The sequence below is a fragment of the Scyliorhinus torazame genome, chromosome 13, assembly GCF_047496885.1.
Source record: "Scyliorhinus torazame isolate Kashiwa2021f chromosome 13, sScyTor2.1, whole genome shotgun sequence".
Taxonomy (NCBI): Eukaryota; Metazoa; Chordata; class Chondrichthyes; order Carcharhiniformes; family Scyliorhinidae; genus Scyliorhinus; species Scyliorhinus torazame.
Genome location: NC_092719.1, coordinates 27345940 through 27364406, shown reverse-complemented (window position 1 = coordinate 27364406; position 18467 = coordinate 27345940). Strand labels below are relative to the sequence as shown.

The 18467-nt window shown below is 46.3% G+C and overlaps 1 protein-coding gene across 5 annotated transcripts in view; it reads left to right on the top strand.

Moving 5' to 3' along the window:
- Window positions 1-18467, top strand: part of LOC140387908 (SH3 and multiple ankyrin repeat domains protein 3-like) — a 1536301-nt gene that overhangs the window by 872124 nt on the left and 645710 nt on the right. For all 5 annotated transcript variants that reach the window (XM_072471211.1, XM_072471213.1, XM_072471209.1 and 2 more), the window contains exon 11: window positions 3096-3173. In XM_072471211.1, the coding sequence (XP_072327312.1) occupies window positions 3096-3173 (78 nt within the window). The remainder of the gene's footprint in view (window positions 1-3095; window positions 3174-18467) is intronic.

Below are 18467 nucleotides of genomic sequence, written 5' to 3'. Positions count from 1 at the left end.
CGATCGGGGATCCTCTTTTATGAGTGATGAGCTGCGACAGTTCCTGCTGAGCCAGGGCATTGCCTCGAGCAGGACGACCAGCTGCAACCCCCGGGGAAATGGGCAGGTGGAGAGGAGAACGGGACGGTCTGGAAGGCGGTCCTGCTGGCCCTGCGGTCTAAACATCTCCCGGTCTCCCGCTGGCAGGAGGTCCTCCCCGACGCGCTCCACTCCATCCGATCGCTCCTCTGCATCATGACTAACGAGACCACTCACGAACGTGTGTTTGCCTTTCCCAGGAAGTCCACCTCCGGGGTCTCGCTCCCCACATGGCTGACAGTTCCTGGACCCGTCCTCCTTCGCAAGCATGTGCGGACCCGTAAGTCGGACCCTTTGGTCGAAAGGGTCCACCCCCTACACGCGAACCCGCAGTACGCCTACGTGGCGCACCCCGACGGGCGCCAGGACACAGTCTCCCTCCGGGACCTGCCACCCGCTGGATCCCCACCCACAGCCCCCGACCTGACACCGCCCCCCCCCCCCCGCCCCGGTTGCCTCATTCACCCCTGCGCCACTCACCCTCCCTCCAGCGAACCTCACCGCAGTCCCCACCCCAGCAGGATCCGTCCTCCCACTGGTTCCACTCAGCGGTGATGAAGACGAGGACAACATGCTCCAAGAGTCACAGCTGACCAAGTCGGCGCCCACATCACCAGCAGGACTGAGGCGATCGCAAAGGAGGGTCAAGGCCCCCCATAGACTGAACTTGTAATTTTTTTCCACCACCCCCGCCGGACACTTTTTTTAACAGGGGGTGAATGTGGTAGTCACCACGAGCAGTATTACATGTATTACAATAAGGCATGTATAATAGAGGTACATGGGTAAATCCCTGCCTGCTGGCTCCGCCCAGTAGGTGGCGTATAAATGTGTGTGCTCACCGGTGCTGCAGCCATTCTGGTTCCAGCTACAGGAGGCACAACATCTTTGCTCAATAAAGCCTCGATTATTCCACTACTCTCGTCTTTGTGGTAATTGATAGTACATCAATCCTCAAACTATGGCCCCTAGTTCTGGACCCCCCCCCCCCCCCCACCATTGGGAATGTTCTTTCTGAACCTTCCTTGTCTAATCCTGTTAGAATTTTATAAGTTTCTATGAGATCCCCTCTCATTCTTCTAAATTCCAATGAATATAATCCTAACCGACATAGTCTCTCCTCATCCCAGTTCCGCCATCCCAGGAAGCAGCCTGGTAAACCTTCAATGCACTCCTTCCACAGCAAGAACATTCTTCCTCAGATAAGGACACCCAAACTGCACACACTACTCCAGGTGTGGCCTCACCAATGCCCTATACAATTGTCGTAAAACATCCCTATTCCTATACTCAAATCCTCTTGCTATGAAGGCCAATATACTATTTGCCTTCTTTACTGCCTGCTATACCTGTGCGCTTACCTCCATCAACTGATGCATGAGGACACCAAGGTCTCGCTAAGTATCCACTTCTCTCAATTTACACCCATTCAAATAATAATCTGCCTTCCTATTTTTGCTACCGAAGTGGATAACCTCACATGTATCCACATTATACTGCATCTGCCATGCATATGCCCACTCACTCAGCCTATCCAATTCCCACTGAAGCATCTCTGCTTCCTCCTCACAGCTCGCCCTCCCACCCAGCTTTGTATCATCTGCAAATTTGGAAATCATTAATATATAATGTGAACAGTTGGGGTCCTAAGAAAGACCTTTTGCAAGTCCAGGTATGTATTGCACCCACTGCATTACATTTTGTGCCCTTCTTCAAAGAATGTTGTAAGTTCTTCAAGCAAGATGACCCCTTTTGAAATCTGTGCTATATGTTTACAGTTACCAGACGTCTTTCCGTTGTATCTTTTAATCAAAATTCCAATATCTACCATTGACATTATGTGAACTGGTCTAGTCTTCCCTCAGTTCTATCTCCATTTTTGAATATAAGAATTATATTGTCTGTCTGTTTGCCCTGTTGCACTACATAAATCCCGCTTAGATTAGAGGACCAATCAAAAACAAATAATTGGACATTATTTACAGATTATTTTACGGATCTGTGCAGATCCGTAAGATTAGTGAGCCCCTCGATACCTCCCAAAAAATAATTGGGTAATTAGCACGGCAATGAACATTTAGCTTTGTGGCCTTCCTCCATCAACGTGCAAAAAGTAATTGTCAAACAATGAGAAAGAACAAACAAGAATTTGTAGTAACAAGAAAAATTAATCAGACTCAGCGAGCTTTACATGCATCAAGAAATCCCTTTAGACTTGATAGACCTTCATAACATACACACAGTGCTGTAGCAAAGCATTTATAAAATACACATGGTTCTGTATCCCACTATATTTATAATTACACATGGTTCTGCATTTCAATGTTTATATGGGTGGCATGGTAGCACAGTTGCTTCAGAGCTCCAGGGTCCCAGGTTCGATTCCTGGCTTGGGATACTATCTGTGCGGACTCTGCCCGTTCTCCCTATGTCTGCGTGGGTTTCCTCTGGATGCTCCAGTTTCCTCCCACAGTTCAAAGATGTGCAGGTTAGGTGGATTGGCCATGCTAAATTGCCCTTACGTTAAGTGGGGTTACTGGGCTACGGGGATGTGTGGGCTTAAATGGGGTGCTCTTTCCAAGAGGGGGTGCAGACTCAATGACCGAATGGCCTACTTCTGCACTGTAAATTCTATGATTCTATGAAGATACACACAGTGGTGTGTTTACATACAATGCATGTAAATGCTGTGTTCCATTGTGTTTGTATGATATGGGCTGGTTTACCTCAGTGGGCTAGACAGCTGGTTTGTAATGCAGAACAAGGCCAGTAGCGTGGGTTCAATCCCGTACCAGCTTACCTGAACAGGTGCCGGAATGTGGGGACGAGGGGCTTTTCACAGTAACTCCATTCTTTTGACAATAAAAGATTATTATTATTATTATGATATACATAGTGCTTACTCCACGAAGTTCAAAATATATATACGGTGCAGTTTTCCTGTATTTATAATCTTTACATGGTTTTGTGAAATCTTTTCTCAAATACATGAAACTTAATTATTTTTTCCTTTCCAGGAGAGCTGTGCAAGGGTCCTTTTATTCCGAGGAGCGAACAAAGAAGTTAAGAATTACAACAGCCAGTCTGCATTCCAGGTAAGGTGTATCAGCTATGCACAATAACTGCATCCCATTGTCGTAAGAACGGTGACTCTCAGGTGCCTTTTCAAAAATATACCTTTGTTCCAACTTTATTCCTCGTGACCGATATGATACAGTACAAGATTATAATACTTATAACTCAGTGTTCTCTGTGTGAGTCAATACAGGGGTTTTGGTTTGGTTATAGTTTTCTTATCATAGAGTTATCATAGAATTTACAGTGCAGAAGGAGGCCATTTGGCCCATCGAGTCTGCACCGGCTCTTGGAAAGAGCACCCTACCCAAGTCAACACCTCCACCCTATCCTCATAACCCAGTAACCCCACCCAACACTAAGGGTAATTTTGGACACTAAGGGCAATTTATCATGGCCAATCCACCTAACCTGCACATCTTTGGACTGTGGGAGAAAACCGGAGCACCCGGAGGAAACCCACGCACACACGGGGAGGATGTGCAGACTCCGCACAGACAGTGACCCAAGCCGGAATCGAACCTGGGACCCTGGAGCTGTGAAGCAATTGTGCTATCCACAATGCTACCGTGCTGCCCTTATATCTGGATTAGCCAACCCAGGAGTATACTGTTCCCCACAGATTGATTTTTCCGCCTCATACGGTATAGGAGGGTTACATTCACAGCTACAAAATAGAAAAATGAAGGATAAGGGTATGCTGCAGTATATGAAGTGCTGATTTCATGGTAGATAATAAAATGTGGCCCTGTACAAAGAAATTGCAGCAGCATTTAGAAAGGAGAGCAAGGGAATTATTCCTGATGTCCTGGCCAACATTCATCCCTCAATCAACATTAGAAAAGCAGATAACCTGGTAATTATTATACACTGCATACAAATTGGCTGTCACATGTCCTACATTCCGAAAGTGACTACACCTCAAAAGTACTTCATTGGCTGTAAAGCGCTTTATGACATCCAGTAGATGTGAAAGTGGCTTCATAAATGCAAGTCTTTCTGTCCTTTCTCTGTGTGTGTGAAAAAGTATACTGTATTCTACAGCTTGATATTTGGAGATTAATACTTTATACAGCTTGATATTGTCTATATCAGCGTTTCCCAAACTGGGTCCCACGGAGCACTACAGATCTGTGGGACTCATCCTTGGGGGTTCCACAGTAAGTACAGCCATTTTAAATTTGAAAAAAGCTATCCTTACAGGTTGTCCAATCAAAGGCCTTTTTTCACTTTGCTGGCTACGGATAGGCACAATAATCAGCCTATCAGAGGCCAATGCACTGAGAAACTGAAGGTCTGGGCGAGAACAAAGTTGAATTGATGGCGAAGCAGGTGGCCGACAAGTCAACCTTAACCTCGGCGGGCGGATAATTATTGGAAAAAGTTCTGAAGGACAGGATAAATCTTCAGTTAGAAAGACACAGATTCACCAAAGACAGCACTGATTTGTTATGGGAAGCTCATATCTGACTGACATGATTGGATGTTCTGAAGAGGTAACAAAGAGGGTCGATGAGGATTGTGTAGTTGATGTGATCAAAATGGATTTTAGCAAGGCTTCTGACATGGTGCCACATGACAGACTGGTCATAAAACTAAAATCCAATGGGACCCAAAGCAGAATAGCACGTTTGATCTAGAATTGGCTCAGAGGCAGGAAGCAATGGCGGATGGACATTTCCAGGGGCCCATGACTAGGTTCCTTGCATTTTGTGGCACATATCAATTATTTAACTGTTGGGATATGATTAAGAAGTTTGTTACGTATGATCCTGAGATGTGTTGTACATTGGTTGTGACTGGCTAAGAAACGATTGTTGAGACATCGTTATGTCTAAACTACAACTGGTTTGTTGGATAAACATTAAGATATACAGATATAAAACGCTAGATAGCACCCAGCCCAAGTCATGAACATTCTCCCTCTGGACTCTTTGTCACATGTATATTACATAATCATGTGAGTGGTACTGTTTCTCCAGTTCCACACATTAAATCCTTCAACCGTGAGCATTGTAATACTACATCTCCCCCAAGTCTTTGTCCAAGTATATTGTACATTGATATTTACATGCTGTCCCATCTCCCCGCAAGTTCCTGACTTCATAGATTCAGTCAATCTAGAGATTCCACGACTCTCCTGATCCTGTTCTTCTCAGACTTGAAAGAAGGGTAGTCTCCCTTTGGACTTCTTTGCTTTAACTTGGTTGGTCTTAGGTAAAAGTTGCAGTTTCTGGCATGTTGTCAGTTTGTGACTCAACATCTGATTCTTCCAAATGTATAATGGATGGTCCCCTTATCTGGATCCAGACTTGATCTTTTTTCCACTCCTTGCTGTTGCACCTCTCTAAATCCGATGTTTCTCTCTCGTGATTGAACTTTGTGGATTTATCCCATTGTTTGCATTTCGTACGTTCCGTATCCTTGTCTGTGGAATTGACTCTGCTTAATTTTGACAATTTTGTCCATGTTTCTTTCCTATTGGATGAAGACTCCTTATAGCCTGTTGTTCATGAAGTCTTGGGTAATTCTGCACTGCTGCCTCTAGAAATAATAACTTAGGCAGGAGAGAAAGCTGCGAGGAAGTGTTATATTTCTTTGTTGTTGCAAAGAGAAAGGTTATGGAGGTGTCCACACTCTGGATTCTTGTAAAACATGATGAGAGGTTTATTAATGGTGTTGCTCAACACAATCAAGGTTGTGATCTGCTCAAAGCTGGTGCAAACACTCTGCTGATGTCACTACATATCCCGTGACGCGTAACCAGCAAGATTGTATTCCAGATATATAATACCCCTCCCTCTTTACCTCATTAGTACAACAACAACAGTTAACATTTATGTAACAGATATGTTATTTCTATATTCATATACAATCCAATAAGACAGTGTCTGTGGTGCTCGTCTGTTTCTTTTTGGTAGAATTCGGTGTTCTTGAACTCAGCTACTTGTGACCTCAAAAGTGTCCTCATTCCTTCCTGTGAGTAGTTATTTCTGTGTCTGTCACTATAGGGATTGAAAAGTCCTCAGTCACAGATTCTGAACTTGTCACTGTTCCTGGTCTGCATTCCAAGTATTGTTCTCAAGGTCTTCTAAAGGTAGAACCTCTCGAGATGTTTCTGCAAACTCACTACATGCAGCAAGTAACTGATCAGCACAAATTCGCCAATCACTTTCATCGTCTATCTGTATGGTGTATGATATTGAAGCTGTCTTCGCTAGGATCATAGCTGGTAGCCATTTCTAATTAGTGGTGTAATTCCTAGCTAACACTTTCTCTCCTTGGTTGAATACTCATATTTCAGAGATTTACTCCCCCAAGCAATTTGTGTTTGTTGTTATTTGACAATCTCGGAACTATCAGGTGGTGTAGCAAATCAAACTGCGTTCATAGGTCCCTCCTGAACAACAGCATTGCCGGTGAACTTTGTGTGGTAGCATTTACAGTTTTCCGATAAGATGTTAGAAATTTGTTCACTCTTCCTGATAATGTTCTCTGGTCCTTCGATGCTTTGATAGAATGCTTTAACGATTGCAAAAAACGTGCGGCCAATCCATTCTTTTCTGGCTGATACGGAGCTGACTTGACATGGTGTATACCAGTGTTTTTCAAACCTTTTTTGCCCTGAACCCATTTTTACCAACCGGCCGACCTTTGTGACCCACACCGACCAACTTTTGTGACGCACCATTTTCGCTTGCCTTTAATGTGGTCCTCATGATCTCACTTGCTTTGTCATTCAATGTTACGTTTCTGATAATGATATCAGCTGATGGTTTGAGATCTCACTGCATTCGTTGAACAAAATAAAAAGGTTTGTCCTTGAACTCGCCATGCTTCGTCTTCAAATATATTTGAAATTTTGAGGCTTTTAAACATCTATTTACCAGTACTTCCCTGCATATAACACACATGAACTTGGAATCCTGATTTGCATTGGCACAATTAATTACCCATAGCTCAAGTAATCATCTTTATGCTGCTTTCTTCCTGTTTTCAGCTTTTTTTATAAATATTTTATTGAAAATTTTTGGTCAACCAACACAGTACATTGTGCATCCTTTACACAATATTATAACAACACAAATAACAATGACCTATTTTATAAACAAAAAATGAATAAATAATAAATAACAAAAATGAAAACTAGCCCTAATTGGCAACTGCCTTGTCACAAGTAACACTCTCCAAAAATATAATTTAACAGTCCAATATATAATTATCTGTCGCAACGACCTATACATATTATACAGTATATATTAACAACCCTGAGAGTCCTTCTGGTTCCTCCTCCCCACCCCACCCCTACCCCCCCCTCCCCCCCAATCCTGGGCTGCTGCTGCTGCCTTCTTTTTTCCATTCCATCTATCTTTCTGCGAGGTATTCGACGAACGGTTGCCACCGCCTGGTGAACCCTTGAACCGACCCCCTTAGAACGAACTTAATCCGCTCTAGCTTTATAAACCCTGCCATGTCATTTATCCAGGTCTCCACCCCCGGGGGCTTGGCTTCTTTCCATATTAACAATATCCTGCGCCGGGCTACTAGGGACGCAAAGGCCAAAACATCGGCCTCTCTCGCCTGTGGAATTCCCTCACCTGTTGCCTCGCAAAAGCCCTCAGTTGCATATACCTGAATGCATTCCCTTGGGGCAACCCATATTTCACGGTCAGCGCTCCCAGACTCGCGAACTTCCCATCCACAAACAGATCTTTCAGTTGCGTTATTCCTGCTCTTTGCCACATTCCAAATCCCCCATCCATTCCCCCTGGGGCAAACCTATGGTTGTTTCTTATCGGGGACCCCCCCCAAGGCTCCAGTCTTTCCCCTATGCCGTCTCCACTGTCCCCAAATCTTCAGTGTAGCCACCACCACCGGGCTTGTGGTGTAGTTCCTCGGTGAGAACGGCAATGGGGCTGTCACCATAGCCTGTAGGCTAGTCCCCCTACAGGACGCCCTCTCTAATCTCTTCCACGCCGCTCCCTCCTCCTCTCCCATCCACTTACTCACCATTGAAATATTAGCGGCCCAATAATACTCACTTAGGCTCGGTAGTGCCAGCCCCCCCCTATCCCTGCTACGCTGTAAGAATCCCTTCCTCACTCTCGGGGTCTTCCCGGCCCACACAAAACCCATGATGCTCTTTTCAATCCTTTTTAAAAAAAAGCCTTCGTGATCACCACTGGGAGGCACTGAAACACAAAGAGGAATCTCGGGAGGACCACCATCTTAACCGCCTGCACCCTCCCTGCCAGTGACAGGGATACCATATCCCATCTCTTGAAATCCTCCTCCATTTGTTCCACCAACCGCGTTAAATTTAACCTATGCAATGTGCCCCAATTCTTGGCTATCTGGATCCCCAGGTAACGAAAGTCCCTTGTTACCTTCCTCAACGGTAGGTCCTCTATTTCTCTACTCTGCTCCCCTGGATGCACCACAAACAACTCACTTTTCCCCATGTTCAATTTATACCCTGAAAAATCCCCAAACTCCCCAAGTATCCGCATTATTTCTGGCATCCCCTCCGCCGGGTCTGCCACATATAGTAGCAAATCGTCCGCATACAAAAATACCCGGTGTTCTTCTCCTCCTCTAAGTACTCCCCTCCACTTCTTGGAACCCCTCAACGCTATCGCCAGGGGCTCAATCGCCAGTGCAAACAATAATGGGGACAGAGGGCATCCCTGCCTTGTCCCTCTATGGAGCCGAAAATATGCAGATCCCCGTCCATTCATGACCACGCTCGCCATCGGGGCCCTATACAACAGCTGCACCCATCTAACATACCCCTCTCCAAAACCAAATCTCCTCAACACCTCCCACAAATAATCCCACTCCACTCTATCAAATGCTTTCTCGGCATCCATCGCCACTACTATCTCCGTTTCCCCCTCTGGTGGGGCCATCATCATTACCCCTAACAGCCTCCATATATTCGTGTTCAGCTGTCTCCCCTTCCCAAACCCAGTTTGGTCCTTGTGGACCACCCCCGGGACACATTCCTCTATTCTCATTGCCATTACCTTGGCCAGGATCTTGGCATTTACATTTAGGAGGGAAATAGGTCTACAGGACCCGCATTGTAGCGGGTCCTTTTCCTTCTTTAAGAGAAGCGATATTGTTGCTTCAGACCTAGTCGGGGGCAGTTGTCCCCTTTCCTTTGCCTCATTAAAGGTCCTCGTCAATACCGGGGCGAGCAAGTCCACATATTTTCTATAGAATTCGACTGGGAATCCATCCGGTCCCGGGGCCTTTCCCGCCTGCATGCTCCTAATTCCTTTCACCACTTCTTCTACCTCGATCTGTGCTCCCAGTCCCACCCTTTCCTGCTCTTCCACCTTGGGAAATTCCAGCCGATCCAAGAAGCCCATCATTCTCTCCCTCCCATCCGGGGGTTGAGCTTCATATAATTTTTTATAAAATGTCTTGAACACTCCATTCACTCTCTCCGCTCCCCGCTCCATCTCTCCTTCCTCATCCCTCACTCCCCCTATTTCCCTCGCTGCTCCCCTTTTCCTCAATTGGTGTGCCAGCAACCTGCTCGCCTTCTCCCCATATTCGTACTGTACACCCTGTGCCTTCCTCCATTGTGCCTCTGCAGTGCCTGTAGTCAGCAAGTCAAATTCTACATGTAGCCTTTGCCTTTCCCTGTACAGTCCCTCCTCCGGTGCTTCCGCATATTGTCTGTCCACCCTCAAAAGTTCTTGCAGCAACCGCTCCCGTTCCTTACTCTCCTGCTTCCCTTTATGTGCCCTTATTGATATCAGCTCCCCTCTAACCACCGCCTTCAACGCCTCCCAGACCACTCCCACCTGGACCTCCCCATTATCATTGAGTTCCAAGTACTTTTCAATGCACCCCCTCACCCTTAGACACACCCCCTCATCTGCCATTAGTCCCATGTCCATTCTCCAGGGTGGGCGCCCTCCTGTTTCCTCCCCTATCTCCAAGTCTACCCAGTGTGGAGCGTGATCCGAAATGGCTATAGCCGTATACTCCGTTCCCCTCACCTTCGGGATCAACGCCCTTCCCAGCACAAAAAAGTCTATTCGCGAGCAGACTTTATGGACATAGGAGAAAAACGAGAACTCCTTACTCCTAGGTCTGCTAAATCTCCACGGGTCTACACCTCCCATCTGCTCCATAAAATCTTTAAGTACCTTGGCTGCTGCCGGCCTCCTTCCAGTCCTGGACTTCGACCTATCCAGCCCAGGTTCCAACACCGTATTAAAATCTCCCCCCATTATCAGCTTTCCCATCTCTAGGTCCGGAATGCGTCCTAGCATCCGCCTCATAAAATTGGCATCATCCCAGTTCGGGGCATATACGTTTACCAAAACCACCGTCTCCCCCTGTAGTTTGCCACTCACCATCACGTATCTGCCCCCGTTATCCGCCACTATAGTCTTTGCCTCGAACATTACCCGCTTCCCCACTAATATAGCCACCCCCCTGTTTTTCGCATCTAGCCCCGAATGGAACACCTGCCCCACCCATCCTTTGCGTAGCCTAACCTGGTCTATCAGTTTCAGGTGCGTTTCCTGTAACATAACCACATCTGCCTTAAGTTTCTTAAGGTGTGCGAGTACCCGCGCCCTCTTTATCGGCCCGTTCAGCCCTCTCACGTTCCACGTGATCAGCCGGGTTGGGGGCTTCCTACTTTAGCCATTCCCTTTTTCCAGCTCCTCATCCGGTTCCCACGCAGCTGTATCTCCCCCAGGCGGTGCCCCCCCGCCCATCCCCTCCCATACCAGCTCCCCCTCTCCCCAGCAGCAGCAACCCAGTAATTCCCCCCTCCCACCCCCCCCGCTAGATCCCCCGCTAGCGTAATTACTCCCCCATGTTGCTCCCAGAAGTCAGCAAACTCTGGCCGACCTCGGCTTCCCCCCGTGACCTCGGCTCGCACCATGCGACGCCCCCTCCTTCCTGCTTCTCTATTCCCGCCATGATTATCATAGCACGGGAACCAAGCCCGCGCTTCTCCCTTGGCCCCGCCCCCAATGGCCAACGCCCCATCTCCTCCACCTCCCCTCCTCCCCCATCACCACCTGTGGAAGAGAGAAAAGTTACCACATCGCAGGATTAGTACATAAAACTCCTCTTCTCCCCCCTTTTTAACCCCCCTCTTCGCCCCCCACATTCGCCCCACCACTTTGTTCAAACGTTCTTTTTAATAACCCACTCATTCCAGTTTTTCTTGCACAATAAAAGTCCACACTTCATCCGCCGTCTCAAAGTAGTGGTGCCTCCCTCGATATGTGACCCACAGTCTTGCCGGTTGCAGCATTCCAAATTTTATCTTCTTTTTATGAAGCACCGCCTTGGCCCGATTAAAGCTCGCCCTCTTTCTCGCCACCTCCGCACTCCAGTCTTGATAAACGCGGATCACCGCGTTCTCCCATTTACTGCTCCGAGTTTTCTTTGCCCATCTAAGGACCATTTCTCTATCCTTAAAACGGAGGAATCTCACCACTATGGCTCTGGGAATTTCTCCTGCTCTCAGTCCTCGCGCCATCACTCGGTATGCTCCCTCCACCTCCAACGGACCCGCCGGGGCCTCCGCTCCCATTAACGAGTGCAGCATCGTGCTCACATATGCCCCGACGTCTGCTCCCTCCACACCTTCAGGAAGACCAAGAATCCTCAGGTTGTTCCTCCTTGCGTTGTTCTCCAGTGCCTCCAACCTTTCCACACATCGTTTCTGATGTGCCTCATGCGTCTCCGTCTTCAACACCAGGCCCTGTATGTCGTCCTCATTCTCGGCTGCCTTTGCCTTCACGACCCGAAGCTCCCGCTCCTGGGTCTTTTGTTCCTCCTGTAGCCCTTCGATCGCCTGTAGTATCGGGGCCAACAGCTCTTTCTTCATTTCCTTTTTGAGCTCTTCCACACAGCATTTCAAGAACTCTTGTTGTTCAGGGCCCCATGTTAAACTGCCACCTTCCGACGCCATCTTGGTTTTTGCTTGCCTTCCTTGCCGCTGTTCTAAAGTCCACTGCAATCCGGCCACTTTCTCCTTTTTTCATCCGTATCCAGGGGGGATTCCCTTCTGGTTTACCGCACAGTGTTTTTAGCCGTCAAAATTGCCGTTGGGGCTCCTATCAAGAGCCCAAAAGTCCGTTTCACCGGGAGCTGCCGAAATGTGCGACTCAGCTGGTCATCGCCGCGCCCGGAAGTCTGTTTTCAGCTTCTTCGTGGGTTGTTCACCAGAGACTCTGGAGTTCACACCAGCACGGCTGGCAGCTGAAAATGGAAGAATTTCTCTCGCGCCCAGAACACATGACGTCAGCATGTGGGGCGTGTGCCCTGCTCTCTGCCATCGCTACAGGCAGGAAGACTCCAGCGATTTAAAAAAAAATCTCTTGGGTCAGCACACTGACGTCAGGATGAGGCGTTCTACCCGCTGGGCTCCCGGCGTGCGCACTGCTGATGGCTCACACATGCGCAGAACGGCTGCCGTTCTGAAAGCCTGTCGCGGTCGGCATTGTTAAAGGTCGGTTGCGCCGTTGGGCACTACTTCCCGCGATCGGGAATGCCACGATGCATGACCCCGCGATCAGGAACGCCGCCACACATGGCCCTGTGACCCTCCTGACACCCACCCGCGGGTCGCGACCCTGGGTTTGAAAATGACGTGTACACCATTCCCCGATTCTAAAATAGAATCAAGCAAAACTTAGCAACATTACTATATTTCTTACATCTTTAACATTCAAGCCTAAATAAGCTCCACCTTCAAGATTTGGCCCTATCACCACTACCCGAACCCCGCAGCTATGAATGGTTAAATGTAGGGCAGCACGGTGGCGCAGTGGATAGCACTGGGACTACGGCGCTAAGGAACCGAGTTCAAATCCCGGCCCTGTGGAGTTTGCACATGCTCCCCATGCCTGCGTGGGTTTCACCCCCACAACCCAAAAGATGTGCAGGTTAGATGGATTGGCCATACTAAATTGCCCCTTAATTGGAAAAAAAAATAATAATTGGGTACTCTAAATTTTTTTTAAAAACTGAATGGCTAAATGTGCCATCCCAGTAAATCAACCATTGAAAGCCACAGATAATTTAACACAGTCATTTAATATCTGATAACGCTTTGTGATGGCTATATATACAGTCAGTGCTGGGACACTCAGTCCTGCTATAAACAATGTCAGTAAGGAAACAGTTGGCCCTGTTATGCACACAGTCAGTGCTGTGATATTTAGTCCTGTTATGCACAGATATAGTGCTAGGACTATCGATCCTGTTATACACACAGCCAGTGTTGGGACAATCGATCCTGTTAAACACACAGTCAGTGTTGGTCAGTCAGTGTTGTTATGCATATAGTCGGTGTGGGGACAGTTAACTAGTTATCGACAGAACTAGTACTGAGACGATGGTCCTGGAAGTGGGGGATGGGAGGAGGTGGGGACTGCAGGGCAACAGTGGGCATGAAAAATCCAACCTAGAAGATGGAGAGGAACATCTGATTTCAATCAGGATGTCTAACTTTGCTTTAACTTGGATGTGTAACAACTCCAATTTGCATGCATGGCCATGAGGTGGTCTTGTTTCTTGTCCGTTATGCAAAGGCACAGTTCTGAGATGAAACTGAAGAAGAGGTTTGCAGGTTCCAACAATATCTGATATTTACTCTCTACTCCCTCCTATTCCTCATTTTATAAGGAAATAACTATCCTGATCTGGCTATGTAGCCAGACCTATTCACCATATTCCTCAATTGAGCTCCTCACCATATCTCTCCAGACAGTGCACCCATCTTCTCTCCATAGTTGAGATTTTACCAACACCCAGGTGGTGAGTTATGAGGCAGAGGGCTGATATAATGTCAGGAAACTTCATTGGGACAGTTCCCTGATGCAGTCCTGATGCCAGGGAAGTTACCCAGAGGCGGGAATGACAGTCAGGAGCCAATTGGGGACCATCTTCCCAGGCGATCGGTGCAGTGGGACAGCCTCCCGGGGAGGCTATTGGAGCTCGCGCTCCAAATCCCAAAGAGACGGTTGGCGGCGGCAAAGAGTGCACTTGCGGCTGCTTCTGGAGGAGTACCCCCCCCCCCCCCTCCAAATACTGAGGCCTATCTCCTTGGTCCCGGCAGAAAATGGAACTGTCTTCCTGCCTATGACAGCATCCCAAGATGGAGGCACCCTCTTGTTACCCTTGCTTCCTCAGCAGCAGCCATGACTCTTGATGGCAAAGCTGATGAAGTTTCTGAAGTACAGGTGCTTTGATTGGGACTGCAGGATGGAGGCCCCGCCCAGTCACTAATGGGTCAGTGGTCCTGGGGATGACCATTTAAGAGGCCCTCTCTGGAAAGATTGCTGCTGCAGTCCTGCTTCCCTCCCTTGCAGACTTGGATCTCGCATATCGTCCCAATGCCAGGACTACCCCTTTGGGAGAGAATCTCAGCCCTCGGCTCCATCCACTTATTCTCAACGTACTCTACAACCCCATCCACCAACCTCCTGACACATTGGTCAAACCCACCCACCCACCTTCTCACACATCCCTCAACACCAACTATACCCATATCCGCATTATATTCCTTAATGCCACCCACCCACCAGTGCAACATTCCCATTGACTCTTTCTTCCTCCATCAACATATCTAGTTATTTCTTGACTCATTTTAGCTCCTTCCATCACTGCCCATCCCTATGTATTGTAACTTGATTCCCTTTGCCTCCCGTCCTTACTCCGAACTCCCGAGTATTTGTGTTAGACGTTTTAGTTGCTGTGATATGAAGAGTCTAAAGTTCTGTTCCTTTTTCACAAACACACATTTATTTCCTTCCAACAGCCTTTGCACAAAACTCTCACTATACATCACCTGACAGAGGCCACCTGAAGCCCCTTTACATATCGGTGTCAATTAATGGATACTGAACATAAATGAGACAACTAATTGCAATGTCTCTGAACCCATTACTTAACAGTCTCCCCTTCCTTGGAGAAAAAAAATAATTAGGTGAAAACAACATTTCAAGAAACTCAAAAACACACATGATTTCCCCCCTTTTTTTTGTTTGGACGAGAAAGAAACAAAACAGAAACAAGCGCCCTTCTTTAACAATATCCAAAAGTTTCTGTGAACTCACCCCTCTTTTCGTAAAACAGTCTGACAGTTGATAGCTCCTGTCGACCCATTTAATTTTTGTTATTGCCCCTCTGTCCAACATCTGCTTCAAACTTGCGATGTCTATCCGTAACCTCTTTTCATTGACACTTTTTGTAGAGTGCATATTTTCCCACAGGGATTTATTGTCAATGTGACAGTCAATAGGTATATTACCCAAATCCCCAAATTCCTGTTATATCATACTTATATAAAAGGCCATATTCACCGCCTCTACAAGGCTTAACGTCTCAGCAGCCAAAGTGCTTTTTACCACTCTCCTTATTTTCTTTGTTTCCCACACAAGCGTGTCAAAGTCAATATTTTCCTGCTTCTGTGGTAGAAAAATTCAACACATTCGTTAAGACAGAATAACAAGCTTTATTTTCGAAAACAACTGCCTGCAGTAATGGCTGAAACTCGAAGTCAGAGAGCAGTCAACTAAACTGCTCAGTCTTTCACAAGTTCCGCGCTTTCGCAGAGAATTAGCTCAATATTTATACATTATCTTTATCAAGATTATGTGACAGTATGGTCAGGAGTTTGATCGGAAATACAAACGGAAGCAAAGACCAGACCATGTTTGGTCATATCACTCATACCATTATTTAGTCCTCGGAGGGAACATTGAAAGGTCAGAATAGATTTGTTTCTTCCTGAACTTATCTTTGTTTTAAATTCCTACGGCCCTGGGTTATGACGAGTTAGTTTTATCAGGAGTTGCTGAGGTCCGGTGTTTTGGAATGGCTCGACCTTCACTGATCTTTTCAAACTTCAAGTTATGCAGAGTTGGCCTACGGCCATACTAGTCTGAAAATGGTTAGGGCAGCATTCTTTACCTGGGCCTGGTGAGCTGGAATGAGTAGTTTCAGTCTTTCTTGTATTGTATCAAACCTTTTGACCAGTCTTCCCATTGACCAGTTTTCCCATCATGCCATTACTTAATTCATACCATATCACAAGCGGGCAACATTTACCATTGTTCCCCAAAAGGAAAATTATAAAACCTCCTGCGCTTGAAACCCCATCACATAAATTTGCGTAGGACACATCTCTATAAACTATGAGTTTCAAGTGCCTAAGGTCACCTAAAACCGGGAACTTCAAAACACACTCCTGCATTTTTAGTTTGGCCAACGTTTTATTTGCTCTTATTATGTTCTCCACTTTGGGATCATTCATTTTTGTACTCAACTCTAAGACATCAAAACTCACGTCCGGTCTAGTCTGTCTACCGAACCAGTTCAGTTGCCCAATTAAACTTCGCAGTTGCTCTTTTTCAATCTTTGAAACCATTGCGTCTTTTTGTGAAACTCGGCCACGACTAATTGCTATTGGGCTGATGCTTTCCAAATAAGATTGCTGACGTAAAGTTGCCCTGAACTTAGTCTGTCCAATTTACAGTCCAATATATTTAAATGCACCGGAAGCCTGACTTCCAACCCTGAATTCTTTCCTCAAACCAGACATTACAATAGCTTCAAAATCACGAGTCCCACCCCACAAAAAATCATCAACATGCATCATAAAAATGCCAGAAAGATTTCCTTTATAGTGCCAGTAAAACATTTCAACTGGCAACAGCCTAACTTTAACAAAACTGACCTTACCAAAAAATACCAGACTCTAGTTGCATCATTTAATCCATATACACATTTGTTCAACTTCCAGAGTACCCCTTCTGTGTTAGCTGCTTCTTTAGGAGGACGGAGAAAAATGTCTCTCTGGAGCTGAGGCCCTTGCAAAAAGGCAGCTTTTATATCTATAGATTTGCATCCCCATGCCTTTGTGGCCAACAGAACCAAGAAGATCTTTAAAATAACCTTTCCTGCTGTAGGTGAATCTACCTTAAATCCTGATCTTCTAAGTTTTCCTCAAAAACCCTTGCCACAAGCCTGACCTTTGCCTTACAAGTTCCATCCGGAAGAACCTTTTCCGTGCAAATCCATCTGTGGGATAGAGTGGGATAGGGCCATTGACTAGACCCTTCAGGCAAGTATGGCACTTTTGTACCAACTTTTGGCAGTTGCCCTTTCGAAAAAGTGGCCTGTTCTAATTCATCAGAAGTGTTGTGTTCCTCCCCTTTCTATATCAGTTAATTTAACTTCCGTGTATACCCCAAATTCACTCCAACTATGCAACTCTTGCTGTTTAGCTTCTTTGATAACTTTTTCATGTAATTTATTTGAAGCACCAAAATCTCACGTGCATGTGGGCTTCTACTCCTATTAGTATTCGTAGTCTTACTCATGTTCCGAGATCTTGATAAACTACGTCCCCTCTCCCGCCTGGTATCTCGTTCTGTACTGCTACTGCTTGATCTTTCCCTTCTGCTGTGGGATGTCCTTTCAATAGTACTCGACCTTTTCCTGTGGACCTGTTCACTATCCGATGTACTATCTGAACTGGCACTGCGTTTCTGTGCCCTCCATTTTTGAACTTCGTTTTCCCAATCCATTGTCTTGACTCCTTCCCCTGAATGCTGTACATTCAACTAATGTTTATACTTTCCAGTGGCCTTCCCTGCTCTACTAATAACAGTTGCATCCTTCCATTGACTAGACCCTTCAGGCAAGTATGTCGCTTTTGTACCAACCTTTGGCAGTTGCCCTTTCGGAAAAATGGCCTGTTCTAATTCATCAGAAGTGTTGTGTTCCTCCACAGAAACCCTGTCTATATCAGTTAATTGGTCCTCATAGTTCTGTAACACATGCGTACCAGATGACTCTGGTTCCTCGTCATGTCTGTCTGCTCTGTCTAAATTTGAAAATTTGTAATCTGTACCCATTATCCTTGATGAATGTACCCTAACAGTTTGATTACCATGTTGCAAAATAATTGTTTTGCCATCTATGCCTATGATCTTCCCTGGGCCTTTCCATCCATTAGAATTGTCTCTCTTATAGTATACCATGCCTCTTTGCTGAAAAACGGCATCTGATGGCCGTACGTTATGTCTTAAAGCTCTGCGAATTCTTTCAGAGACTTCTGCTTCCAAAAAAGCTTTTCTACTGCTATGTAATGCATTTAAATGTTCAGCAAAACCAGAGCTAATTGTAGTCCCCTCCCAAGCTGGGGGCTGGTCATCCAAAATGGACGGAACTTTAGGATTTCTACCGAACACTAATTGATAAGGACTATAGCCCCCAACCATCTGCAATGAATTCTTTGCATGTACTGCCCATGCTAAAGC